Source organism: Mobula birostris, chromosome 14 (assembly GCF_030028105.1).
Source record: "Mobula birostris isolate sMobBir1 chromosome 14, sMobBir1.hap1, whole genome shotgun sequence".
Classification (NCBI taxonomy): Eukaryota; Metazoa; Chordata; class Chondrichthyes; order Myliobatiformes; family Myliobatidae; genus Mobula; species Mobula birostris.
Genome location: NC_092383.1, coordinates 35,227,965 through 35,254,992, shown reverse-complemented (window position 1 = coordinate 35,254,992; position 27,028 = coordinate 35,227,965). Strand labels below are relative to the sequence as shown.

The following is a 27,028-nucleotide window of genomic DNA, read 5'->3' as shown; positions in this document are numbered from 1 at the left end:
AGGTAACCATGTACTGTAGGTTATCTTTTCAGTCCCTGATAAACTTTTCTCATTCCTCAGATCTTTCTCATTATGTATGTATAAAATAAACTTTTTTTTTAACTTTTGCTTGCCAATATTTTTCCTTGCTTTCTTAAATTCCCTTTAAATCTTCTTTTGCACACTTTCCATGCTCCCGCCTTTTAATTAAAACTCACGGTGTCTGACATAAATTTCCTGTTACTGCCTGATCTTCTGACAGGATATCTGACCATCAGGGGGAGTAGAGTTGGGAAGAATCAATGCTTGTAGGAAGAATTTTGTTCAAATCCTGTCTGGAGTTCTCGGCTTCTTTCTTGGCATTGCACCTCAGGAAGGATGTATAGAATTTTGAAAGTGAAATCAGAAAGCATTTTTTCAAACATCTGGGACATCTTCCTCCAGAAAGAGCTGAACATCAGGAAGGGAACTGGAAAATTCACAACTCAGAATTTTGTTAGATAATAAAGGAATTTGGAGCAAAGGTCAGTTAATGGAAAAGCAGTCCAGAACAACCATGAGCTAACTGAAAGGGAATTATTGCAATGCCTTTCTTCAAAACAACCCCTTCCAAAACCAATGGTCTGAGTGTATTACTAGATATGGAGTGGAAACGGAGGAGGTGCGGGTGAGGGCAGTATTAATGTTGGAGGAAGGGAAACTCTGTTCTTTGAAGAAGGAGGACATCTCTGATGTCCTAGAAAAGAAAGCCTCATCTGGGAATAGATGTGATGGAGACGAAGGAACTAAGAAGTGGGAATGGCATTTTTACAGGAGACAGGCTGGGAAGAGGTATAGTCAAGATAGCCGTGGGAATCAGTAGCTTTATAAAAGATATCAGTGGACAATTTGCCCCACAGATCTGGACATGGATGAACTAATGCCCCAGATTCCATATAAATGAAAGGTGCATCGTTGCTCAGGCAGTTATTTACAGCTGGGCTATGTACAGCCAAGTGAAGACGTGGTAGACCAGCTTAATTCTACATAGCAGTCTTCCATAGAATGCTAAAGGAATATTTCCTTATTTATTGGGAAAATGGTAATGCTATACTTTTCTAGGATTTCAGCCTTTGCCGACGTTTAATAAAAATGGGAGCAACAACAGTCTGGTGGAGGAACTCAGCGAGTTGAGCAGTATCGATGGGAAGAAAGGAATTGTTGATGTTTTGGGTTGAAACCCTGCATCAGGACTCCTCCTACTTTCTTTCCCTCTCTAGATGCTGCTCAGCCTGCTGAGTCCCTCCAGCAGATTGTTTATTGTCCAGGTTTCCACACCTGCCGGTTCTTGTGTCTCTAACAAAAATGTGATTTTTTTCCTTTTCCAATCCACGTTCTCTTCCTGCAGACAATCACACGAGCAACTCGATCCTTAAGTTCAGCCCACTTATTCCACTTGGGTTGCAGTGCACCAGCCTCCGTCATTTCAAACATTATTCTGATGAAAGGCCAGGGGAAGGTAAGTCTTGCCTTCTGTTCAATTTCTGTACAGGAAAATGAAAAGAATCAACAAGGGAAACTGTGTTTTTAATACTACTGCTTAACAAGACTTTGAACAGTGAATGGGTACATCATAATTCAGGCTGACACTGAGCCTGGCTGGAATAGTTCTTTCTGGTACTGCTTTTAAACCAAGCATCAGCACCGTATAATTAACATGCCCGTTTCAAGCCACAATTCAGTCATCTGCACAGACACATTACCCTCCCTGGACCATTTGCGCCAATTCCATTACTAGCCATAGTTGTCAAGTAAATATCAGCTGGGCAGGAGCGATGATGATCATGAGGACAGTGAGGTCAATAGGAATATCCTAATGTGACATGAATGTTAAAAAAATATACATTCACTAAAGGTGGAGGTCACATCAGCGTAGTCCCAACATTTGCTCTTGCGGGTTTCTCCCAATGTGGGTAACTTGCTTGCTATTACTTAACAGTTGTTGGGCTGCTTTTTGTACTGAGAAATGTGAATGTTTTCTTCTCCCAGGGACTGGGCTTCAGCGTGGTTGGAGGACGAGACAGTGTTTACGGACCCATGGGGATCTTTGTGAAGACGATATACCCAGAGGGAGCAGCTGCTGCTGATGGGCGGCTAAGGGAAGGTGTGTAAGCCCGGGTCTGTTCCATTTCTTTACTTGTCATAGAAAAGTACGGCACAAAAACAGGCCCCTTGGCCCATCTAGTCCATGCTGAACATTTAAGATGCCTACTGCTGTCAACCTACACTGGGACCCTAGCCCTCTATATCCCTACCATCCATGTACCTATCCAACCTACTCTTAGATGTAAATTATGCACAACCTATACCAAACATTGGTTGGTCTTTACTTGGTGTACTGTATACAGTTCTGGTAAAAGAAATATAGAGACAACGAAGAGGAAGAAGAGATGGTGTTTCTGGGTGCTGCTTGGAATAGGAGGATATAAGTACTTGGAAATGATGAACAGTTCTCTATTCTTCTGAGGAAAGAAAGATAATGGAAGACCTAATGGATATCTTTAAGACTAAATCAAATCAAAATCAAAATCAAGTTTCATTATCATTCAACCATACATGAATACAATGTTCCTCTGCGGCAAAGGTGCATCACATTCAAAATAGCAAGCAGTAAAACATAGACGCGCAAAAAAAAACATATATTTAGCCCAGGTCCCTGAGCAACATGTCCCACAAATTGATGGTACAGTTCCCGGCGGTGCGCAGATGCACGCAATCCAGCCTGTCTTTCCATTGACTGATCACTGGAGGGCAGCACCAACCAAGCACAGACTTCATGCTACACCACCTCTGGCATCTCCTCTCCTGGAGTGCAGCAGCAGGCAAGCCCACGGCTTGAGGCCTAGTCCTTGCTGCAATCGAGGCCACACAGCTCCCCGACCATCTGTACCGCCACCAAACAAGGAGAACAGGCCTGAGGCATCTTACATTATCAATGTCCAACAGTGACATTGGTGAAAGCAGTCAATTAAGCGGATAGAGCAATAATTCTGCATTTCTGGGGAAGTACATTGACAGATGCTATCAGTTTAGGCTGGTTACCAAGGCATTCACAACAGCATTCAGAAGCAACTTTCTTAGCTAAAGAGTGGTGAGAATGTGAAACTTGCTAATGTAGGAAGTGGTTGAAGTGAATAATATAGATGCATTTAAGAGGAAGCTGTGAAAGCAACTAAGTGAGCAAGGAATAGAGAATAGTTTTTGTGTCATTTGTCCAATGACATGATTGTCTGCCTGTCCATACAGGTTTTAAGCTCTGAAAGGTTCTTCCTTTGTCCCTCCACACCTCTCCTTGCCCCTTTAGTAAATCACTTTAACCAGTGTCACTAATTAAGTTTACCTAAGAACATTTGCGATGAACTGAACTTTAGACATTCCGGGCCACAAGAACCTTCAAAGTCAGGTGTGCAAGTATGGCTCAGGTTGGGATATGGCCTTACATCCTAAACATAGCTCGAACTTGGTACAAAATGCATGCCAACTGTGGTCAGGCTAGTAAGCTGCCAAGTATGCTGACCCCATTTTCTAATTACATTCCTTTGACGAAGCTTGGAAATCTTCCCCCCATTGAAGATTCCTCTTGTTGAAAATTATTATAGTATATCTGATTTGCTGAGTGTGTCTCTTGAGCGTGCAGAGTAATGCACAGGAAACAGGGAGAGGTCTGAGGGGTGCTCTTTTACACAAACGTTTGTACGTTCTGTGTCTGTGCATGTGCAGAGAAATGCATGCACACTTAATCAAATACGTCATATAGAGATGTCAGTTATACAACAATTAAACAAATTATATTCTCTGCTCTTGTATTCATCGGGTTAGACAGCGTGGAAAGTGGTTATTTGACCCACTATGCCCATGTCAACTAGTAAGCACCTATTATTAATGTCATCTGCCAGCACTTGGCCGGCCTTCTATGCAGAGCTGATTCGAGTGCTCGACTGGATTGGCTCTGCTTCCAGATCAAACAGAGAAAATGGGGCTCAGCATTCTGTGTCTTTTTCTCTCATCATAATGACATTTTGAAATGCCAGTCTCCACTTGATAACGGAAGTGTGACTTCATAAGTGTAACATTTAAATTATGGCACTTTAAGTATGATTGAGATGCAGGATACCTGTAAAATAGAAATGCCCATACTGTCAAACTTTTACCATGCAGGTGATGAAATCCTTGAAGTGAATGGAGTGTCTATGAATGAATTAACCCATGAAGAAGCTATACAGATATTTAAGGTCAGTATGTCAGAGGCTGCACAGTTTTAGTTTATAAATTGAAACCTATACAAAAGCAAATCCTCAATGTGTTTTTACTTTCTTGTTGAACGCAGCAAGTAAGGAAAGGGGTTCTCATACTAACAGTCAGGACGTGTCTGAAGGGCCCGAGTCTCAGGCAGCGTCAATCAGCAGCATGCCTGAGCCGTTGTTGGTCTGTCAGCTCAAATGGTCATATCACTCGAGGAAGCTGTTCAAGCTTGGAGCTGGACAACATGCTTTTCCTGCCAAAGATACCAAATCCCGATGACAGAGTAATTATGGAAGTCACTTTATACAAAGGTAAGCAAGTGATCTTTCCATAAATAAATTCTAAGCCAACAGAACACTTGGACTAAGTATGCCCCGATTTTGGTCTTGATACTGGGTTAATGACAGCAAGTTTGCACAGTTCGTGGTTGACTTTCTTAAATCTAAGCTAACAGCAGAAGTACAGCTATGATTAGCCCACAAGGTTCACTAACAGAAGAGAACAATCCACTGCTGGCCAAGCCACACACTCCTATGTGCCTCTGCCTGTAAAACACTCCAGAGTAAACATAAGTTCTGTGAGACTTAAAGGCGGTGTTGGTCATACTCAGGACGAATGTGCACGCACTGTTCATCTCTGAGAACACCCTGCAACGTTGTGGCCAACCTTTTAATCTGTTCATCTACATTTCTGGCTCAAAGGCAGGATAGCACAGATGCTGAAAAGCTAAAATGAACACTATCTTTCCTTTTTCACTTAACTTCTGTACTTGTTTGTATACCAGTGAACTATTTTTGAAACTAATTCTGCCAACAACAGATGGATGTGAGTGGGAGGTAAGGTTATTCTGTCCCATCTAATTAGGCAGCATGCCAGGTGACAGCCTCATCGATGCTATAAATGTCCATTAAATAGATACTTGGACTTGCATACACAAAGATGCATCCTATACTTACTCAAACACGAGGAATTCTGCAGATGCTGGGATTTCAAGCAACACGCATAAAAGTTGCTGGTGAACGCAGCAGGCCAGGCAGCATCCGTCCTGATGAAGGGTCTTGGCCCGAAACGTCGACTGTACCTCTTCCTATAGATGCTGCCTGGCCTGCTGTGTTCACCGGCAACTTTTATGTGTGTTCCTATACTTACTGGTAGGTGAGACTAAAACTAGGAGAAAGATTTGGGGGAGTGGATTTAGGAGGAACTGCTTTTCCCAAAGAGTGGTGAATTTGTGAAATTCTCTGTCCAATGATGCAGTGGAGGCTACCTCAGTAATATATATTTATGACAAGGTTAGATAGATTTTTGCATAGTAGGGGAATTAAGGGTTATAGGGGAAGGCAGGTAGGTGAAGATGAGTCCATGGGCAGATCAGCCATGATCATATTGAATTGAGGAGCAGACTCGATGGGCCAGATGGCCGACTCCTGCTCCCATTTCTTATGTTCTTGCATGTTCCTAAACATCCATACTTAACTCCAACCTTTTAGTTCTCTTTCAATATCAGGGTGTTACTGGCAAAGCTAGCATTTAGTGAGCATTTTGGGCGGTGTGGTAGTGTAGTAGTTAGCACAATGCTTTAGAGTACAGGTGTTCTCCCCGTGACTGCATGGGTTTCCTCCGGGTGCTCCAGTTTCCTCCCACAGTCCAAAGACGTACCGGTTGGTAGGTCAGTTGTAAATTGTCCCTAATCAGGCTAGGATTAATTTGGGGGATTGTTGTGTGGTGCGGCTCAAAGGGCTGGAAGGGCTTACTTCTCACAGTATCTCAGTAAGTAAATAAATTAACTGAGAAAGTGTAAATGAGCCACCTTGAATGACTGGACACTCTTGGAGAAGGAGTTCATCAAGACTTGCAACTATATTTCCGAGTAACAATGGTGTGCGATTCAAAGGGAACATGCAGGTGGTGGTGGTTTACCTATGAGCCTTCATCTATAATGGTAGAAATTGCAGGTTTGTGCTGCCTGCTGGAATAGCCTGGGCAAGAAATGACAGTCTACATTGTAGATGGTCCAGACTGCAGCTACTGGTGGAGGGAATGTATGTTTAGAGAGGTCGACTGGTCCAAGCTGTTACCCAAACCCAGTAACGTAGATCCCTAGATACCCAAACCCAGTAACGTAGATCCCCAGATACCCAAACCCAGTAACATATATTCCTGGATACCCAAACCCAGTAACATAGATCCCCAGTTACCCAAACCCAGTAACATAGATCCCCAGATACCCAAACCCAGTAACATTGATCCCCAGATACCCAAACCCAGTAACATAGATCTCCAGCTGCCCAAACCCAGTAACATCGCTCCCCAGATACACTGTCCAGTTGTGCTTCTAAGAAGGCTCGCCAACAAAGGAAAGTCATGTTTTAACTCATTTGTAGTGCTCGCTCTGGTTTCAAGGGTTGAGCAAAGGAATCACACGTGGCCTGAGCACAGCACTGAAGTGCGCAGCCCCAGTTTAAAGTTAAAGTCTGTCCTGAATCCTTGTAGCCCATCAGGCCGGTGCTTATGCCTGTTTCTGTGGTGTGAAGCGACTGAGAGTATGAGACTCCCCCCAGATAGGACGCCAGTCTATTGCAAGGTTAACCTCCAGCATTTGCCGGTACCCATTCTCAGCTGGGGTAACTGGAGCAGTGTGTGGTTGAGTGCCTTGCTCAAGGACACAACACACTGCCTCGGCCAAGACTCGAACCCACGGCCTTCAGATTGTGAGCCCAACGCCCTAACCACTTGGCCACGCGCCACATGGTGCAGCCCCAGTGGAGGTACCATAAATCAGATGAGTTGTTCATTATATTTGCCTCTTGCATCAAGGATGCCTTAGCACAATAGAAAGAAAAGAAGACAGTTCTGTCAGTGTGCTCAGCAGTACTTATCTCCTGCCAAATTCACCAACAGACTTTGCAGAGAGATAATCGGCTACATTTCTCCCTCCTGCTATTGATAGTTATACATTAAACATAGACAGTTGTCTGCAAACTTCAGTGGAACATCCTGAGGACATGTAAACATGCCCATTATTCTGATATGAGCTCCCCAATCCATTCACATTCCCAGAGCAGGCACAGTATGATGCCAAGACTGGGGGCACAGTGGACAGCGAAGAAGGTGATCGACACTTGCAGCAGGATCTGGACTAGCTGGAAAAATGGGCTGAAAATGGCATATGGAATTTAATGCAGATAAGTGAGATTTATTGAACTTAGTGAGGATAAACCAAGCTAGGGCTTACAATGAATGGTAGGGCACTGAGGAGTGTAGTAGAACAGGGGGATCTAGAAGTACAGATCCACAATTCCTGGACAGTAGATAGGGTCATAAAGAGAGCTTTTGGCATATCAACCTTCATAAATCTATGTAGTGAGTACAGGTGTTGGGATGTTATGTTGAAATGGTATAAGACGTGGGTGAAGCCTAATTTGGAGTATTGTACACAGTTTTGGTCACCAGCCTACAGGAAAGACATCAATAAGTTTGAAAGAGTACAGAAAAATTTACTGAAATGTCGCTGGGACTTGAGTTCCAGGGAAACATTGAATAGGTTAGGAATTTATTCCCTGGAGCAGAGGAGATTGAGGGGAGATTTGACAGAGGTATACAAGATTATGAAGGGTATAAATAGGGTAAATGCAAGCAGGCTTTTCCCACTGAGGCTGGCTGAGACTAGATTAGAGGTCATGAGTTACGGGTAAACATGAGGGGAAACGTCTTCAGTCAGAGGGTGGAATGAGCAGCCAGCGGAAGTGGTGGGTGCAGGTTCCATTTCAACATTTAAGAGATGTTTGAATCAGTACATGGATGGGAGGGATATGAGGGCCATGGTCCAGGTGCAGGTGAATGAGACTAGGATGAACTAGATGGGCAGAAGGACCTAGTTTTGTGCTGTAATGCTCTATGACACTAAAGGGGTCTAAAACCAGAGGGTGTAGGTTTGGGGGAGGGGGGGAAGAACTTAGGGGGATCTAAAGGACAAATTTTTCACACAGAGGGTGTGGGTATATGGAATGAGCTTCCCAGAGGAGGTGAGAGAGGTGGGTATGTTTTAAGAGACATTTGGATTGGAAAGCAAACAAGCAAGTTTATTTGTATAGCACTTTGCAAACACATGGCAGTTCAAAGTACCTTATATAGAATGAGATATAAAAATCAAGTTTCAGACAACATATAAGAAAATAAAATCACACAATAAATGTATGTGGTAAACAGAAGTGCAAGAGATTCTAATTAAAAGATACAGTGAAAAGAAAAGTTTTGAGCCTCGATTTAAAAGAGCTTAAAGTTGGGGCAGACTTCAGATCCTCTGGAAGGTTATTCCAGGAGCATTGTAACTGAGGATGCTTCACCATATTTAGCATTGACCCTGGGGACGGTAGGCAGACCTACCCCAGGCGACCTGAGAGCTCGGGAAGGTTCAAAATGCAGCAAGAGTTTGGAGATGTATTTTGGCCCTAGACCATTCAGTGTTTTATAAACCAGTAGTAATATTTTAAAGTCAGTCCTCTGACGGACAGGAAGCCAGTGCAGTGATCTGAGAACTGGAGTGATATGTTCTACTTTCTTGGTTTTAGTGAGGACTCTCGCAGCAGCGTTCTGAATGAGCTGCAGCTGTCTGAGGCATTTTTTTTACAGCCACCTGTGAAAACGCCATTACAGTAGTCAAGCCTATAAAAATAAATGCATGGACAAGGCTATCTGCATCTTTCTGAGACATAAGCCCTTTAACTCTTGCTATATTTTTAAGATGGTAGTAGCTCAACTGTCTTAATATGGCAGTTAAAATTTTAGTTGGAGTCCATCTCAACACCAAGGTTTCTGATCACAAAGAAGATCTACAGTTGCTGGATATCCAAGCTATACACACAAAATGCTGGAGGTACACAGCAGGCCAGGCAGCATCTATGGACAAGAGTACCGTCGACGTTTCTGTAGGACTGGAGACAACATGAGGAGTAGAGTTAAAAGGTGGGGGGAGGGGAGGAAGAAACACAAGGTGATAGGTGAAACCAGGAGGGAGAGGGGTGAAGTAAAGAGCTGGGAAGTTGATTGGTTAAGGGCTGGAGAGGGGGTATCAGATAGTTGAGGACAGGGGGCCATGAAAGAAAGAAAAGGGGGTAGGAGCACCAGAGGGGGACACTGGGGATGGGCCATTACCAGAAGTTTGAGAAATTGATGTTCATGCCATCACATTGGAGACTACCCAGATGGAATATTTGGCTACCCTAGTATTTCTCAAACTTCCAGTAATGGCCCCACCCCCACTCACCTTCACCATTCCCCATCCCCTTTTCCCTCTCTCACCTTATCTCCTTGCCTATCCATCGCCTCCTTCTAGTCCTCCTCCCCCTTTTTCCTTTTTCCATGGCCTTCTGTCCCCTCATATCAGACTCCCCCTTCTCCAGCCCTGTAACGCTTTCACCGATCAACTTCCCCCTCCTGGTTTCACCATCACCTTGTGTTTCTTCCTCCCCTCCCCCAACCTTTTAAATCTACTCCTCATCTTTTTTTCTCCAGTCCTGCTGAAGGGTCTCGGCCCAAAACATCAACTGTACTTTTTCCATGGATACTGCCTGGCCTGCTGAGTTCCTCCAGCATTTTGTGTGTGTACCAAGGTTTCTGGTTTGGTTTGTGGTCTGTGATGACAGGGATTCTAAGTAAGCACTGACGTTTAATCATTCTTTTTTGGCACAAAAAAACCCCAATTATTTCAGTTTTCTCTTTGTTTAACTGAACGAAGTTTTGGCTCATCCAATCAGTGATTTGTTCAATACAATTTTTTAGTGATTGTATCGGACCATAGTCTTTTTCAACTGTTATGTAAATCTGACTGCCATCCGCATAATTAAAGTAAGATATATTTTATTGCTTGCCATGATGTGAGCTAGAGGGAGCATGTGCATGTTAAACAGAAGAGGACCTAGTACAGACCCTTGAGACACTCCGCATATCATTTTAGCTCGGTCAGATATGCAGCTACCAATCAATACAAAATAGTCCCTGTCCTGATGCAGGGTCCAAATGTATTAGCAAGGGAATGTCAGCTTGGTCGGTGTTATGCTTTGTAACTTCAAAACATTAGTTAATTCAAGGAAACATGGGAGTCATAGAAATGTGGCTGTAATTTCACCTTTAAGTGAGGCGTACGTATCACATGGTAGTGTGATGATGTATACTATTGATGTATATTTACATATATATGCATAGTTAATTTTTTAAATGAACAAGAATGCTCAAACAAACAATATTCAGTGGCATGCAAAAGTCTGGGCACCCCTGGTCAAAATTTCTGTTACTGTGAATAGCTAAGCGATTAAAAGATGAACTGATTTCCAAAAGGCATAAAGTTAAAGATGACAGATTTCTTTAATATTTTAAGCAAGATTACCTTTTTATTTCCATCTTTTACAGTTTCAAAATAACAAAAAAGGAAAAGGGCCTGAAGCAAAAGTTTGGGCACCCTGCATGGCAGTACATAGTAACAGTCCCTTTGGCAAGAATCACAGATCGTAAACACTTTCTGTAGCCAGCTAAGAGTCTTTCAATTCATTGTTTGGAGGATTTTCGCCCATTTTTCCTAGAAAAAGGCTTCTAGTTCTGTGAGATTCTTGGGCTGTCTTACATGCACTGCTCTTTTGAGGTCTATCCACAGATTTTCGATGATATTTAGGTCAGGGTACTGTGAGGGCCATGGCAAAACCTTCAGCTTGCGCCTCTTGAGGTAATCCATTGTGGATTTTGAGGTGTGTTTAGGTTCATTATCCTGTTGTAGAAGCCATCCTTTTTTCATCTTCGGCTTTTTTACAGATGGTGTGATGTTTGCTTCCAGAATTTGCTGGTATTTAATTGAATTCATTCTTCCCTTTACCAGTAAATGTTCCCCGTGCCACTGGCTGCAATACAAACCCAAAGCATGATTGATCCACCCCCATGCTTGACAGTTGAAGAGGTGTTCTTTTCATGAAATTCTGCACCCTTTTTTCTCCAAGCATACCTTTGCTCATTGCGGCAAAAAGTTCTATTCAAAAGGTTCAAAGGAACAGGCCTGATGCATTTTGGAAACAAGTCCTGTGGACTGATGAAGTTAAAATAGAACTTCTTGGCCGCAATGAGCAAAGGTATGTTTGGAGAAAAAAAGCCTTTTGGAAATCAGTTCATCTTTTACTCGCTTAGCTATTCACAGTAACAGAAATTTTGACCGGGGTGCCCAAACTTTTGCATGCCACTGTATATACAGATAACTGATATTATTGAAATATTAAATACACAACAGTCGGCATGAATGAATCGAGGCAAAGGCCCTGTTTCCACACCGTATTACTCCATGAATCAGATTTATTATATGACATTAAATTTGTTGTTTCACAGCAGCGGTACTGTGCAAAGACGTAAAATTACTGTAAGTTACAAAGTAATTAAATAGTGCAAAATAAAGGAGTGATGAGGTAGTGCTCATGGGTTTATGAATCATTTAGAAATCTGATGACGGAGGGGAAGAAGCTCTTCCTAAATTGTTGATGGCGAGTCTTCAGGCTTCTGTACTTTGTCCCGGATGGTAGTCCTGAGTAGAGGGCATGGCCGGAATGGTGACAGCCCTTGGTGATGGATCTGGCCTTGTTATGAATCTATGAAACAAAGGGCCTTTTTCCAGAATATTGGGACAGGGTGAAATGAAATTAGTTAGGATAGTAAGGTGGCACCTGCGAGTATGTATGCAGCAAACCATTCACACAGACACATCCGCTTCTCAGGGCAGAAAGTAGGAAGCTGTGAATGAACAAGCTCTAAATTCACTTCTGTTTCCTTTTCTCCAGAGGATGGTGTTGGTCTGGGAATTGGGTTGTGCAGTGTGTCCACACAGCTGCAGGCGTCCTGCATTTATATCCATACCCTTTCTCCGGGATCAGTGGCGCATCTAGATGGAAGGCTGCGGTAAGGCCTGAAAGTGAATGGAACAAGTTTTCTGAAATTCTTCTCTCCACACAGGTCTCCCACAGCACAAGCATTGCTCGGAGACTTCGACATGGAGCAGATATGTTAGATATGGTCAGCTACCGGGTTCCTGATCTCCAGCCAGCAGTTTGATGGTGCAGGGAATCAAACATACCATGGTCAATTCTCCAATTGTCTAACTACTAACAGCAGCGTGGCACAGTTGGCAGAGTCACTGCCTCATAACAGCAGAGAGCCTGATTCAATCCTGCTCTGTCTGTGCGGAGTTTGTACATTCTCCCTGGTGTTCCGGTTTCCCCCCACATCCCGAAGATGAGCAGAGTATTAGATTAATTGACCACTGTAGTGTGCCCTGAATGCGTGGTAGATTCTGGGAAGTTGGGGAGAATATGGGGAGAATTAAAAATGGGGTTAATGTAAAACAAATGTAAATATGCGGCTGATGGCTAGTGTGGACTTGGGGCACCAAAGTTCTCTGATTCTATGCTGTACCTCTCCAGATCTCCAGTTACCCATCACTCTACACACCTTCAGGGCATCCCAAAACATTTAACAGCCGCTGCTGTTGTATATGAAAATCCGGCACATCAGCTCCCACTTTGAGCAGAGGAATGATGAGTAGGAAACGTGTTCTAGTATCACTGGTTGAGGGATTGACATTGGCAAAGCTGCCGGGGGTGGGGGGGGGGTGAGGGCAGGCAGAAGCAGTGGGGTAACGGGTTTTGAGTAGGCACCTCACCTAAAGCCCTGGAATGGAAGGGATTACAGCAGGGGCTCCCAACTTGGGGTCTATGGAACCCTTGGTTAATGGTAGGGGGTCCATGGCATAAAAATGATTGGAAATCTCTGGATTAGAGGATGCATTTGTCCAGATTAAGTGAGCATGACCTGTGGGCAATAAATTGGAGAAGATTTGCAAAAATAATTTGGTGAGGACTAACTTATTTAATTCCAGCATATCCACCATCTCCTTTTCTGTTCTTACTGGGCTGGAGGGAGTGGAGATGGCTGGTGGCCCCTCAGCAGGGCTGAACAGACAAGTCCTGCATTCTGGGCTATTACTTACAGATGTTTCTTTTAATTTTAAGATTCTCCCTTCTAGAAGTGTGGCCTTAAAGGAAACTTTACATTCATGTAACTATTGCATTTGGGAAGTTGCCCAATGGATTTTATGATCAGCTGGCCATGAATTTAATAATATTTAAGTACTATTTGGAAAACATTCCTTCAGTTGTGACAACATTCTTCCTTCAACCAATGCCAAGAGAGTTGAAATGGTCATTCTTACAGATTACTGGTGGGATCTTACGGAGTACAAATTGACTCCCGCGTTTGCCTGTTTGAAATGAGTGACAACACAAAAATAACTTCTTGATCGTGGTGTGCAGTGGGATAGACGAGAATGGTCTGTAGAGCAAGTGGTGTGATTGCATGCCCAGCCAGTGCGGAACTATTTAATTGAATTGTCAGCTGGACCACAAAGTGCAGTGTGCAATTACCCACCTCCCAACCAGCAATAGCGCACGTTCATTGTGAAAGTCAGGGTCCAATATCAGAACCAAGTGGAATAGGGTCACTGTCCAACTAGTTCCAAAGCTGAACGTGCTGAAGCAGCTGAGCCAGAGGAAGGCAATGCATTATTTCTAAGGCACACAGGGCCCACACACAAAAACTGGGACATTTGATTCCTTCCCTCCTTTATCTCAACACCACTCTGCTTACCACATACAGCTGCCTCCACTGGTGGCGATTTTGACTTCCAGTCTGTACTCCTGGTTTCAGAAAGCTGTAGAACATAGAACAGGGCTCAGTACAAGACAGGAATAGGCTCTTCAGCCCAAAATGTTGTGCTAAACTAATTTAATTCATAATTAAATGCCTAACTAATGCCTTCTGCCTACACAGTATTCATACCCCTCTGTTCTCTGCACATTTATTTGCCTATCGAAGAGCCTCTTAAATAGCTCTATCATATTTGCCTTCATTACCACCCTGACAACGCACTCCAGGCACTCAGCACTCTCCGTACAAACAAAACCAGCTCCTTTGAATTTACCCCCTCTTCCCTTAAATGCATGCCCTCTAGCATTAGATATTTTAATCCAGGAGACCACCACAATCAAGAAGTTATTTTTGAGTTGTCACTCATTTCAAGCAGGCAAACACGGGAGTCAATTTGTACTCAGTAAGATCCCACCAATAATCAGTAAGAATGACCAAGTTTGTCCAACATTTCTATATATCACATGTGCTAGGCAGCATCCTGGTAAACCTCTTCTGCACCCTCACCAAAGCCTTCATATTCTTCCTAAAGGAGCTGAGCGGAATTGTATGTTCCAGATGCAGCCTTACAAAAGCTGCTACACAACGTCCAAACTCTTGAACTTAATGTCTTGACGAATAAAGGCTGTACAACTTCTTTACCATCCTACCAGTTCCATAGCTCCTTGAAAGCGCAGCCATTCTGTACACCAACTCTATTAAAGTTCCTGCCATTAACTGTGTGTTGTCCCTTTACATATGATACAACTCCATCTGCCATTTCACCAGCCATATCTGCAGCTGATCCATAACTTGCTGTTTCCTTTAGCAATCTTCCAATCTATCCACAAGATCACCAATTTTTGTGTTGTTTGCAAACTTGTCAACCCACCCCTCCATGTTTTCATTCAGGGCATTCATATCAGAATCAGGTTTAATCTCACCAGCATATGTCATGAAATTGGTTAACTTGGCAGCAATAGTACAAAGCAATGCATGATAAATAGAAAAATCAGAATTAAAGTAGTTATATACATGTATATTAAATAGTTAAGTTAAAATCAGTCGTGCAAAAACAGAAATACATTTTTGAAAAGTGAGGAAGTGTTCGTGGGTTCAGTGTCCAATTTGAAATCAGATGGCAGAGGGGAAGAATCACAGAGCATGTGCCTTTAGGCTTCTGTACCTCCTTCCTGGCAGTACCAATGAGGAGAGGGCATGCCCTTCATTTATACAGCAAGTTGTGATGTGTGTGTATAATGTACTATTATTTAGTTAAATAAATGGCATCTCTCATTGTGTTTTATCTTCTGTTGCAGGTGCGGTGATCAGATTTTAAAAATTAATACAACCAACATCCACAATCTGACTCTGAATGAAGCTTACACCCTTCTCCAGCACTGTAGGTCTGGACCAAATGATCTAGTGATTAGTCGGCATCCAGATCCCTTGGTAAGATGATGGGATCTCAGACGTTATCAGAGGGATGTAATTGACCCTAACTCAGCCATCATGAATCTGATAGGACCAGGCACGATGTCAATGGTGTCATTTTGAGCCACTGACCAGAATTCCATCCAATCCCATGGGATTCTCTTTTGCTGATCTAAACTCAAATTAATTCCTAGGATTTCCACAACTTGTACTGTACTGTATTTACTGTAGTGTGAATAGGTTTTTAACATGCAGTATTGAGGAAAATCGATGTACTTTATACTTTATTGTTGCCAAACAATTGGTACTAGAACGTACAATCATCACAGCGATATTTGATTCTGTGCTTCACACTCCCTGAGTTACAAATATTAAGTATTATAAATATTAAAATTAGTTAAAATTAGTAAATATTAAAAATTTAAATTATAAATCTTAAATAGAAAATAGAAAAATGGGAAGTAAGGTAGTTCAAAAAAACCGAGAGGCAGGTCCAGATATTTGGAGGGTATGGCCCAGATCCGGGTCAGGATCCGTTCAGCAGCCTTAAAACAGTTGGAAAGAAGCTGTTTCCAAATCTAGCCGTACGAGTCTTCAAGCTCCTGAACCTTCTCCTGGAGGGAAGATGGACGAAAAGTCTGTAGAACCAAGGAGGGGAAGATTCGGTAGGAAGGACTGGAACTGTGGTTTGAAAACGGGAAGACTGGGTTTGAGAGAGTTTCAGAGAGTTGCAGAACGTCAACTGAAAACTTCACTTCTTCAACAATATTGAGGAATTTGCAAAAGGCAAGACTTGCATTAACAGTGCATTTGTGAGGGAGGTGTGCAGAGACTGGATATCTGAGGCTATGAAAGAGCTTACTGAGGAGCATGTGCTTCATTTTTTGTCCCAGGTTGGTTTCATACATCCAGTAGCAGTTTGGATGTGGTGCATATTTGGTGAGGATACACTTCCAATGTAGACACTGGCTAAGGAGATTCAAGACCACAAAATTATAGCGCCAAGTCTGACACCAGATAATATCTCATCATATGTTCCCTCAGAGTGAAGCAAACCGATGTAGAGATGAGGGAATACTGAATGTATTCATACAAGTTCATCCCTAATTACCCTTGTGATGATATGGCAGGCCATTATTCTTGATTGCTGCTTTTCTTCTCTAGTGCTTTTGAATAGGGAGCTCCAGGGTTTAGACCCAGCAGCAAGGAAGGAACTGTGAATGTAGGTTTTCAAATTTGGATGATATGAGTAGGAGGGGTGTGTTCCAAGGTATCTGCTTGTCCTTCCTTAGTTTTCAGGTTTGGTCACTGCTTTATTTAGATGTTACAGAGCATTTTGTGAATGGTACACAGTGCAGAGACAGTGCCCATGGGGCTGTAATGTCAAACATGTAACCATCTTAATGACCATGCCTAGCTTATGGGCTGGGCAGAAGGTGATAAAATGAATGTAAAACAATTTGCTGCCTTTACTGTGAGTTGAGATCCAAGACTACAGCTGGACTGAACCAAATATCCCATTAAATAATTCCCCTCCAGCAATAATTCTAAGCTAAGTAGTCTCTGTTGTAATTGAGACAGTAGTTTCTTTGTTGTTCGGACCCGTATGATATATCTCTACCATCACTGCAGGTAGCAGTCAGAACTTAGCCATTATTGTACTGAAACTCTTCCTAATGATGCCTCAGAATTGTAACCAGTAACTTCTCTTTGCCACTATTGCCATGACTTATGCAAGGGATGTTTAATGAGCTAACGATGCCAACTTGGAACGTGGTGTATCAGAAATTCAGAGCAGACGCATTTCTGCTCAGTGTAGACATTCTCAGTCAGATACTCTGACATCCACATCAGAACCCTGACATCTGTTGCTTCCTGGTGGCAACTTTAACTCATAAAATTCACAGAACTTTTCTGAAGCTTCTGAACCTTTCAAACAACAACAAATGTCAATTGTTGATTTACTGGGAGTGTGTGGAATAGTCAGAGAAATCTAACAGGAAAGAGCACACAGCTCCCAAGGTGAGGAATAGATAGTGCTTGGGCAGAAAAGGTGGCATTAGGCACAAAAGTGTGGCTAGCAGTGAGTTTTATTTTAAAGGATGACACAGCCAAAGACCTGCACCTGGTATTCAACCTCCCCCTCCCTGCTGTTGTTGTTGTTGTTGCACCTTTATTAACATGATTAAGGTACAACAACAGCAATTAATCTAATTAACACATTTTTATTGGCCTCTTAGCTGTTTCAGCCTTCAGCTTCACCCTCCTTCTGTCCACCTGGCTCCATCTGCCTCCATCTGCCCCTGTCTCTGAACTCTGCTGCTCCCCCCTTCCCTACTTGGCTTGATCTGCCCATCATCTTCCCAACCCTCTTCCTCCTTGCTCCACCAATCACCTCTAGCCCCAGTCTCACCACTCTCCTCTCCTCTCCTCTTTATATTGGCTATCCCTGTTCTCCACCCTTCGTCCTAACGCAGGGTTTGGACCTGAAACGTCAACAATTCCTTATCCCCCACAGGTGCTGCTCGGCCCACTGAGTTCCTCCAGCAGATAGTTTATTGCTCCAGATTCCAGCATCTGCTGTATCTTGTATCTGTCTTAATCAATATGTACAGTTTGTTTCTTAAAATGAAATAAAGGTGTATTTCTGTAAAACCTTCACTGATCAACAAGAGTGATAGATTTTATGGTGCAATCTCTGGATTTGTTTGTATATTCTTTGATGTCCATGATTGAATTATGAACAATAACTCTTTGTAATTGCAGATCTCTGAGCAGCAATTTCATGACGCAATTCTGCAAACGGTAGAAAATGCACGGTTCAATAAGGACAGTTATCAATGGAGCGCGCAAGGTAAATGTAAGACAAAAACAACAACAAAAAAAGCATCTAGCCAGCCTTGTTAATGAGAGAGGTCAGAGGAGAATGGCCAGACTGGTTCAAGCTGACAGGAAGGCAACAGTAACTCAGATAACCACACATTACAACAGGGGTGTGCAGAAGAGTATCTCTGAGTACACATCATGTCAAAGCTTGAAGTGGATGGGCTACAGCAGCAGACGAGCACACACGTACACTCATTAGCCACTTTATTAGGTACAGGAGGTAACTAATATAGTGGCCGCTGAGGGTATTTGCTCCATATTGATACCCCCAGATTCCATCATTTACCCACACATGAGAGACAACTGGCAGTGGCTAATTAACCAACCAATCCCATGTATTTGGAATGTTGAGAAAACTGGAGCATGGGAGGGAAACTCACACAGAGCTTGCAAACTCCATGTAGATAGGGGCAGAGGTTAGGACTCACTGTGCAGCCCTTGGAATATTTCAAACCCTTGAGTTGACTATTTCAACGTCATTCGAGAACTCCCAACATCTGAAATGATTAAGCAAGTTAGCCAGGTTGAATATCCTATGGGTTAGCGTGCTTCTGACATTAATTCCCAAGTGTAATCAAGAAGAGACCTGATATTTTTGTATAGTAGCAAACAAACTCAATGGACCAAGTGGTATCGGTTGGAGTGAAGGGGTTGGGGATGTTTTGGGTGGAAATGCTGCCTCGGGACCTGTGTTCTCTGTAAAGTACGAGGTCTCATTTTCTACGTTTCCAGGAGAACAGGGCTCCACTAAGGTTGTGACTCTTCTTTTAAAGGCTTGAGGAAAATCGAGGCAAGCTGGCACAGAAAGAAGACATGGGAAAAGTGCACGGACAGGAGTTTTACCAGGAAAGTTCAGAAGCCAATGACTCGCTCCAGCAGTGACAGCAGTTACTTTAACAGCGCAGCCGTGAACTCTGGCACACTCATCTATGTCAATCACAGCAAAGGCCTGCAGGCAGACGTACCTGGATCGGATAGTCCACCGACTGACACGATTGGGATGCTACCAGAGAAAGAGCATGAACTACTAGGTGGTCCCAATAAGGACCTTTATTTCATCAAAGCTAATGATAAGCTTGCATCAAAAGTGACTGATAGAAACAATAATGATTCAAAGAGGATGCGTCCACCAACTCCACCACCCAGGACGACCAGCTGCAAGGGTTCCAAACAGGATCACTTTATTTCAGAGGTGACTGGAGATCCACATTAACATAGAGGAATACAGCAAGGAGACAGGTCATTCAGCCCAAATGGTTGTTCATGCTGACCACAACCTCCTTCCTGCTAGTCCCCATTGCCCACGTTTGGCCAATAACACTCCGAGCCCCTCCCTTCCATACACCGATCCAAGTGCTTCTTAAATGCTGCAATTGTATCTGCCTCAGCCACTTCCTCTGGCAGCTCATTCCAGGTTCGCACTACCCTCAGTGTAAAGAAATGACCTCAGACGGAAAGATAGACAATCTCAGTCTTTCCACTGTCAGGGGAGACGAGGTCAAAACAGTCGCAATATTGACTCTTGGAATGTACCTGGTGAAAAGGTTGTTGCTCAGTTGCCCTGAAGAAACTTCTCCCGCCATCTTAGGTGCAAGAACCCTGAACTTTGTGAGGAGGACTTTAGAGGGTCAGAGGGTGGGGGATTTTGTCTTCGCAACAATCTGTTGGCACAACTCAGCAGCCTCTGTGGGAGGAAAGGAAATGTAAACATTTTAAGTTGAAGCCCCCTTTCCTTTCTTCCCCCAGCCCTGACAGATGCTGCACGGCCTGCTGAGCTCTTCCAGAAGCTTGCTCAAAGATTCCAGCATCTGCAATCTCTGGTGTCCCTGGGAACATTCTTTTATTTAGTGATACAGCGCAGAGTAGGCCCTCTGGCCCTTCGAGCCACCCTGCGCAACCTCCTACAAACCCGATTAACCCTAACCTAATTACGGGACAATTTGCAATGACCAATAACCTACCTGGTACGCCTTTGGACTGTGGGAGGCAACTGGAGCACCCAGAGAAAACTCATGCATTCCATGGGGAGAACGTACTGACTCCTTACAGAACAGCGCTGGAATTGAACTCCGAACTCCAGAACACCTGATAATAATAGCGTCACGCTAACCACTACACTACCCAGACTTTTGCTGACACTTAATCAAGAGTTGAGGTCAATGCCTGGTAGCCTTATGTTTGCCTACAAAATTGGATTGCATAACACAGAGTTTCTGAATGCTATGTGATCTAACTTCAATAAGAAATCACCTCTGAACAAAGGTCTAGCCTTTAAGTCTGATTTTTGTTGTTCCAAGGGTTGTGCAAGAGGACCCTAGACATACACACTGGTTTCTGAGGAAGTGCAACACAGATCAAGAAATCACTTTCAGGATTTATTTTCCTTCGGGAATTTTATCCACTGGAGGCCTGATTCTGCAGGAAGAGTTACTTCTGCATAATTTAAACACAAATGGATCCTTGCCAAGCACTTGGAACCCAATTAGAAGAAGATCCTTTAATCTATTTACTTGCCAGCTACACATCTAGCCCCCTATTACGCAGAATGGTTTAGAGATCCACAATGGGCCAAGTGGGATGAGCATAGATAGGACTCTTGGTCCTCATTTCCTGATCCTGCAAAGACCCCTCACAAAATTTGGAATGTTTGCACTTAAATTGGCAGAGGTGCCTTAAGGGTAGTTCAGCAACAACATTTTTATTCTGTGCTGTATAATTGTGAATCTATGAATTCTCTTTCCACTCTACTGATCCCATCTCACCTGACCTAACTATTCATCTTTGAGTCAGCAATCAAATTGCTCCAATATATCGGTCACTAGTGCAGATTGCACCCCATGCCCACATCCCCAACCAAACCAATGTAGACTGCCAGCTCTGGCCTTGTTTCCCTCTACTCTCCCACAGTCCTCATCCACATCCTAGATGTCTGTTCCTGGGATACATCCTGATCTGTTCTTGGTGGTCTCAGATTTCCATTCCATGCTCTGTGCTAATAGAGTATGTGAAGGAAAGGCCTTATCCTACACAATGTGAATTCAGTAGTAACTGATATCATCGTCCTTAAGGATTACTGAATTTCTCAGTGATATACCCATAACCACGTTGGCCATTGGACTATCATGCAACCACTGTTTAAAATATCTCTGCAGGGGCTGAGGAAATCTAACTGATTACAGCATAGAACATAGAACAGTAAAGCACAGGAACAGGCCATTTGGCCCACAATGTTGTGCCGACCCAGCTAAAAAGCAAATCAAAAACACCCAAACACTAATCCCTCCTACCTACATAATGTCTATACCCTTCTATCTTCCTCATATTCATGTGCCTATTCTAAATGGTCTCTTAAAAGCCTCTAATGTATTTGCCTTTACCACCATACCAGGCATTGCATTCCAGGCACCCAAGACTCTCTGGGAGAAAATCTTCCCCCTCACATCCCCTTTGAACCTACCCCCTCTCACCCTCAATTGGATATTTCAGCTCTGGGAAACAGATACCTTCTGTCCACTTTGTCTATGCTTCTCATAATCTTGTAAAACCCTATCGGATCTCCCCTCAGCTTCCAGTGCTCCAGAGAAAACAATCTATCTGTCATGATAGCACATGCTCTCTAAACCAGGCAGCATCCTGGTGAACCTCTTTTGCACCCTCTCCAAAGCCTCAACATCCCTCCTACAGTGGAGCAACCAGAACTATATGCAATGCTCCAGATGTATTGCTGGTTTAATGCTACCTGAGTGGTTTGGTAAGTCTTACTAGAGGGGAATTAAGTAATCGGCAATCACATACAGCAAGAGCAAGATGGATCATTGCCAGTTGGATGCATGTTTATAATGACATAATAGTTCCATACTCACCTTTTCAAAGTCTTTTAAATTCAGATTATTCAAGTTACAGTACTGGATTTAATTTCTTGGCTGCTATGGCGAGTTTTAAATTGATAAATTGGTTTATTACTGCCATGTGTACCGAGGTGCAATTTAATGCTTTGCATGCCATCCAAGCTGATCATTTCGTCACATCAATACACTGGGGTAGTCCAAGGGGAAAGCAGTAACAGAACACAGAATAACGTGTTACAGTGAAAATGCAGTGCAGGTAAGGTGCAAGGCCATAACGAAGTAGATCATGAGGTCAAGAGTCAGTCTTATCATTGCTAGGGGACCATTTGTTAGTCTTGTAACAGCAGGGTCGAAGCTGTCCTTGAGTCTGGTACATGCTTTCAGGCGATTGTTTTCTGGCCAATGGGAGCGGGAGAAGAGAAAATGTCTGGGATGGGTGGGGGTCATTGTTTATGCTGACTGTGTTACAGAGAGCGAGAAATGTCGACAGAATCCACAGAGGGGAGGGAGGCTGGTTCTTGCGAGGTGCTGAGCTGCATCCACAAGCCCCTGCAGTTTCCTGCAGTCTCGGGCTGAGAGTGCCTTACCAAACTACAATGCACCAGGACAGAGTGCTTTCTGTGGTGCTTCTATAAAATTTGGCCAATGGGGACACGCCAAATTTCTGCAGCTTCCTGAGGAAGTGAAGGCACTGGCTCGCTTCTTTGGGCATAGTGTTTAGGTTTTAGGACTAAGACAAACTATTGGTGATGTTAACTTCTAAGAATTTGAAGTGTTCAGCTCTCTCAACCTCAGTGCCATCGATATAAATAGGAGAATGTGCACCGCGCCCCCCCCAGCCCCCGTTCCATATCCAGGAACAGCTTTTTTGTTTTGCTGACATTGAAAAAAAGGTTGTTGTCATGACACCGTGTCACTAAACTCTCTATCTCCTTCCTGCACTCCAACTCATCATTATCTGAGATTCAGCCCACCACAGTGGTGCCATCCGCAAACTCATTAGGCCAGAATCCAGCCACGCAGTCATGAATGTAGAGGGAGTAGATTAGGGGACTGAGGGTGCAGGCTTGTGGAGCACCAGTGTGAGGATAATTGTGGCAGACAATGTGGAGAGTGGACTACCATACAGAACAAATGCAAAAAGGAAAGAAATTCTTCCAAAGACCCATGAAATCCCATTGCTCTCATTTCATCTGTGTTCTTCTCTTCCAGTCGTCAATGTTTCAATTCCTACTTTGTTTTCTTTGTGCTTTGGAGGCTGTGGTCGAAAGGCTGTTTCTGGGCCCGTTGTGGGAAGTTTAAAAATAAATCCTACCTTGCACAGTTTCTTCTGCTTTTGATTCTCTCCTATCTAGGGGCCACCTGCTCCTGTCTAACAGTACACTCTCAGATGCGAAAGAGGTCTCAGAATCTCTGCATCAATGTTCTCTCAGTCTGTTAGCCCACTGTGCAAAAACCATTCAATACAGCCTCTCATTGTAAGCAAAAATAATGCTCAGAGATGCCACTGATAGCAGAAAAAAGAAGAAAAAGAAGTTCCACTGTTACATTTAAAAGGGAATTAAATATGCAAGGCATAGAAGGATATGGTCATAATGCTGATAGACAGATTAGTGTAAATGGGCAAAAAGGGTCAGCATGGATGGTGGGCTGAAGGGCCTGTTTCTGGGCTCTATGATTCTATGGCTTTGCTGCCGAGACACCCCAGACTCTTCAATATAAAACAACATGAACCAAATGTTAACTAATCGACTCTGAGCTAAGCAACAGTGAAAGCAAAAGATAATAAACTCTTGCATTTCTGAAATATCTTTTAAAGCTATCAGACAACGTGCCTAGGTGATCTTCAGCACTGATTAATTAGTAATGGGGCTTTTGCACCAAATAGCATTGCTGCACCAGTGGGGATATAATTATGAAACTGTAAAGCAACTCATCGTTAAGGTACTATTTGCGTTGATGTGGTTTGAGTGAAATGAGCAATGACTGATGTGAGGTAAGATGTTGAAATGTGCCAAGCTGTATGACACAGCCTTCAGCTTCCAACCGAAAATTTAGCAGCTCTCCATTGAGCCAGTGAGATACAGTATGTGGCTGGCTTGAGTTATTTGTTATAGTCACTGATGAATATACTCCCGGATAAGGCTTTTTTAGCCCATCATATTTGCCTTGGTCTTTAGGGCAAACTCTTCAACTAGTCCTACTCGTTCTTTACCAACAGCCCTCTAAGTGTTTCCTTTCAAAGGTTCATTTATCATCAAAGCATGTATCCTTATACAACTCTGAAATTTGTCTTCTCCAGATAGCCACAAAGCATGGAAAGAACACGAAAGCCGTTCAGAGAGAAACATCAGGCCCAACCCTCCCTGCACTAAAAGGAACTGCATCCGATCATCAACCCCCAGAACCCTGCTCACCTGGCACAAAACGGAACAAGAACATTGGACCCCTCCCCCATCAGAAACAACCCTTCTCCGCAAGAATAACTAACAGTACATCAACTCCTAAACACCCTCCCGTCGCACAACAAAGTGGAAAAGGAATGGGCAATAACAATACAGAATATAAAAACCATAAGTCTGAAAAAGTCCACTGTCCATAAACGCAGAGCCACAATATCAAGCTCTGATATTACTGAGATTCATCGAAAACGAGGGACACCTCACAGGCACAAAGGCCTACCTAAGTACTTATCCTATTTCCTTTTGAGAATTGTTCTGGAATCTGGTTATAAGCTGGTGCAATCCACTTTACAACAACTCAAGCTTCAGTTAATCACACTAATTTTTCTTTGCTTTTGATAGTTTACTGGTGATAATGAAACCACAGGAAACTTTGGCTTCAGGACTGGAGCACCTAAATTTCAGCCTTTCAATTTAGAAATCTTGGAAACTCCAAGGCACTTAATACTCTTGTCAAGGGGTAAAAAAAAGAATGTGCATGCAAATCGAACCATTCTCAAACTTGGAGTGTTCCACAGCTCCTCTTAGCCCATAAAATATTTTTGAGGTGTATTCACCTCTGTTAACAAAGGAACTGTGACAGAAATTAATGCAACACAAGGCCTTACAATGGCAATAGCTCTCCCAATTGCCAGGAAATTCAAATTCACTGTGTAGTATAATTGCAATAGGATTTAGTTTTCTCCATTCCCTTTCCCATCTGTATCACTGATACTTTTTAGAGGCAAGTTATTCTTTCGATCCTGCCACAGGTTTCTCATTGAGACATTCCTTTTGGGGTACTGAGAGGAAGCTTAGACTGGCTTGTGCCCATCTTTGGACACTGCTGAGATAATGTGGTGTTCCCAGCAGAAAACAGATGGGAAAGCCTGCCAAGTAATTCAATAACTTCATCCTCTGGGCTTCTCTCTTCACTGACCCAACCATCACTCCCTGACATGACGCTCTCTGATTCCCAAGTCTCTGATCACCACTTCAGTGGCAACACCCCTTTCTAAGAGCTTCCAAAACTCTGCCCACCGCTCCCATTCAGATAATAGTACCAGTATAAGACTAGTTTTCCAGTCACCCTTTTATCACAATGTCAGTATCCCTTTCCCATACTACCTACCAGGTCATCTCTTGACGTTGGTTAGCCTCTGATGCTGTGTAATTCTGTCTCAGTTGAGCCCATGACCTCGGGCTTCAGGGGTCTTCTGGTGGCTCCTGTTCTCCACTCTCTTGTGCTTAACTTTTCATCCAAAACTGTACTGTGCGGCACTCTCTCAGTTCCTTATGGGAGTGTTGGACATACAAACCCCTAGGTCGGGGTTAGATTCACCACCTCCTCACTAAGGTGTGAGAGTTCCACTAGTAAATCGAGAAAGACCCTTTCTGAGACTAGATGGTTCATTATGACTTTCAGGATCCAACATAACGGGACAACTGAAAAATGTTTCATTATGTAGTTTGAAGAAATTCCCAAGCAAATTATTTCTATCTCTAGTCTACTCAGTCGATGATGGTTGAACATCTAAACATTCATTCGTTTGTTAAGGAGAAGAGGCAGGTGACAGTGAACAACACCTTTGAAGTAAGTGATGGTTTCCTGTTTGCTTTACAGGAAGTGAAAAAACTGCAGTCACAAGAACATCAAGCAGTTTCTACTTGCTCAGAAGCCTTCACCCAAATATCTGCTCCAGACCAAAGTCAATACTTACCTTTACGCAATTCCTATCATCCTGACCTAAGAGGAACAAACCAAGGTATGTTTCATTTACTATTGTAAGGGTATTGGACTAGAGGAGTCTGGGGAGATATAGTAAATATTTTTAATGCATCAATATTAACTGAATATATGCTTACGTACTTGCTCTCTGCCCGTTACACCGCTGGCGCCTAGGGCAGCAATGAGGGTCCTCCACCTCTGGCGGTGTTCAAGGCTTCCTTCGTCATGTCAATAGCTTCCTCTCGGTTTTCACCGCTGTCAGTCAGACAAGTCTCGGGTGGAGACTCAGGAATACCATCGCACTCAGATTTTTCATTGCTCTTTCCATAACAATTTTGTTTTGACCAGTCAGGGTTGTTAGCCCTGAGCTGAACCCCTGAACCTGTCGGACCGGTGGACCACTCTTGGTCTGGCCTCTACCTTTTGTCCTGTTTGGCATGAGTGGCCCTACCACAAGCAAAGCATAAAGCCCTGACTCCTGCCGACACAGCTCTCCAGGTCATTGAGGCACGCAAGCCTCCAAACCACCGCAAGGTGTGGTCTTCTTGGAGGAATACATGCATAAGGGAGGTGAAAAAAAATGACATGGCCTTAGCACAAATGGAGCAATTTACAGGAAGCACAGAAGAGCTTAACACATTGAAACTTTATAAAACACTTACTAACAGCTGAAGGCTTGTGGTTAAAAATAAGTAATAAATGACACACCATGCCTCAAT

General features: G+C 43.3%; 1 protein-coding gene and 1 long non-coding RNA gene across 4 annotated transcripts in view; one reads left to right on the top strand and one right to left on the bottom strand.

Moving 5' to 3' along the window:
* il16 (interleukin 16) overlaps window positions 1–27,028 on the top strand; it is an 86,439-nt gene that overhangs the window by 39,449 nt on the left and 19,962 nt on the right. For both annotated transcript variants that reach the window (XM_072278350.1, XM_072278351.1), the window contains 9 exons: window positions 1,367–1,477; window positions 2,008–2,122; window positions 4,177–4,250; window positions 4,346–4,571; window positions 12,072–12,189; window positions 15,291–15,423; window positions 18,172–18,259; window positions 19,065–19,483; window positions 26,205–26,346. In XM_072278350.1, coding sequence (XP_072134451.1) covers window positions 1,367–1,477; window positions 2,008–2,122; window positions 4,177–4,250; window positions 4,346–4,571; window positions 12,072–12,189; window positions 15,291–15,423; window positions 18,172–18,259; window positions 19,065–19,483; window positions 26,205–26,346 — 1,426 coding nt within the window. The remainder of the gene's footprint in view (window positions 1–1,366; window positions 1,478–2,007; window positions 2,123–4,176; window positions 4,251–4,345; window positions 4,572–12,071; window positions 12,190–15,290; window positions 15,424–18,171; window positions 18,260–19,064; window positions 19,484–26,204; window positions 26,347–27,028) is intronic.
* Window positions 131–27,005, bottom strand: LOC140209821 (uncharacterized). 2 transcript variants are annotated; one of them, XR_011889075.1, is made up of 4 exons: window positions 26,451–27,005; window positions 19,825–19,975; window positions 13,933–13,996; window positions 131–1,502 (listed from the first exon to the last, which is right to left on the bottom strand). It is a non-coding gene; the product is annotated as an uncharacterized lncRNA (long non-coding RNA). The 2 variants fall into 2 exon arrangements; XR_011889074.1 differs by lacking the exon at window positions 26,451–27,005 and adding an exon at window positions 25,713–26,244.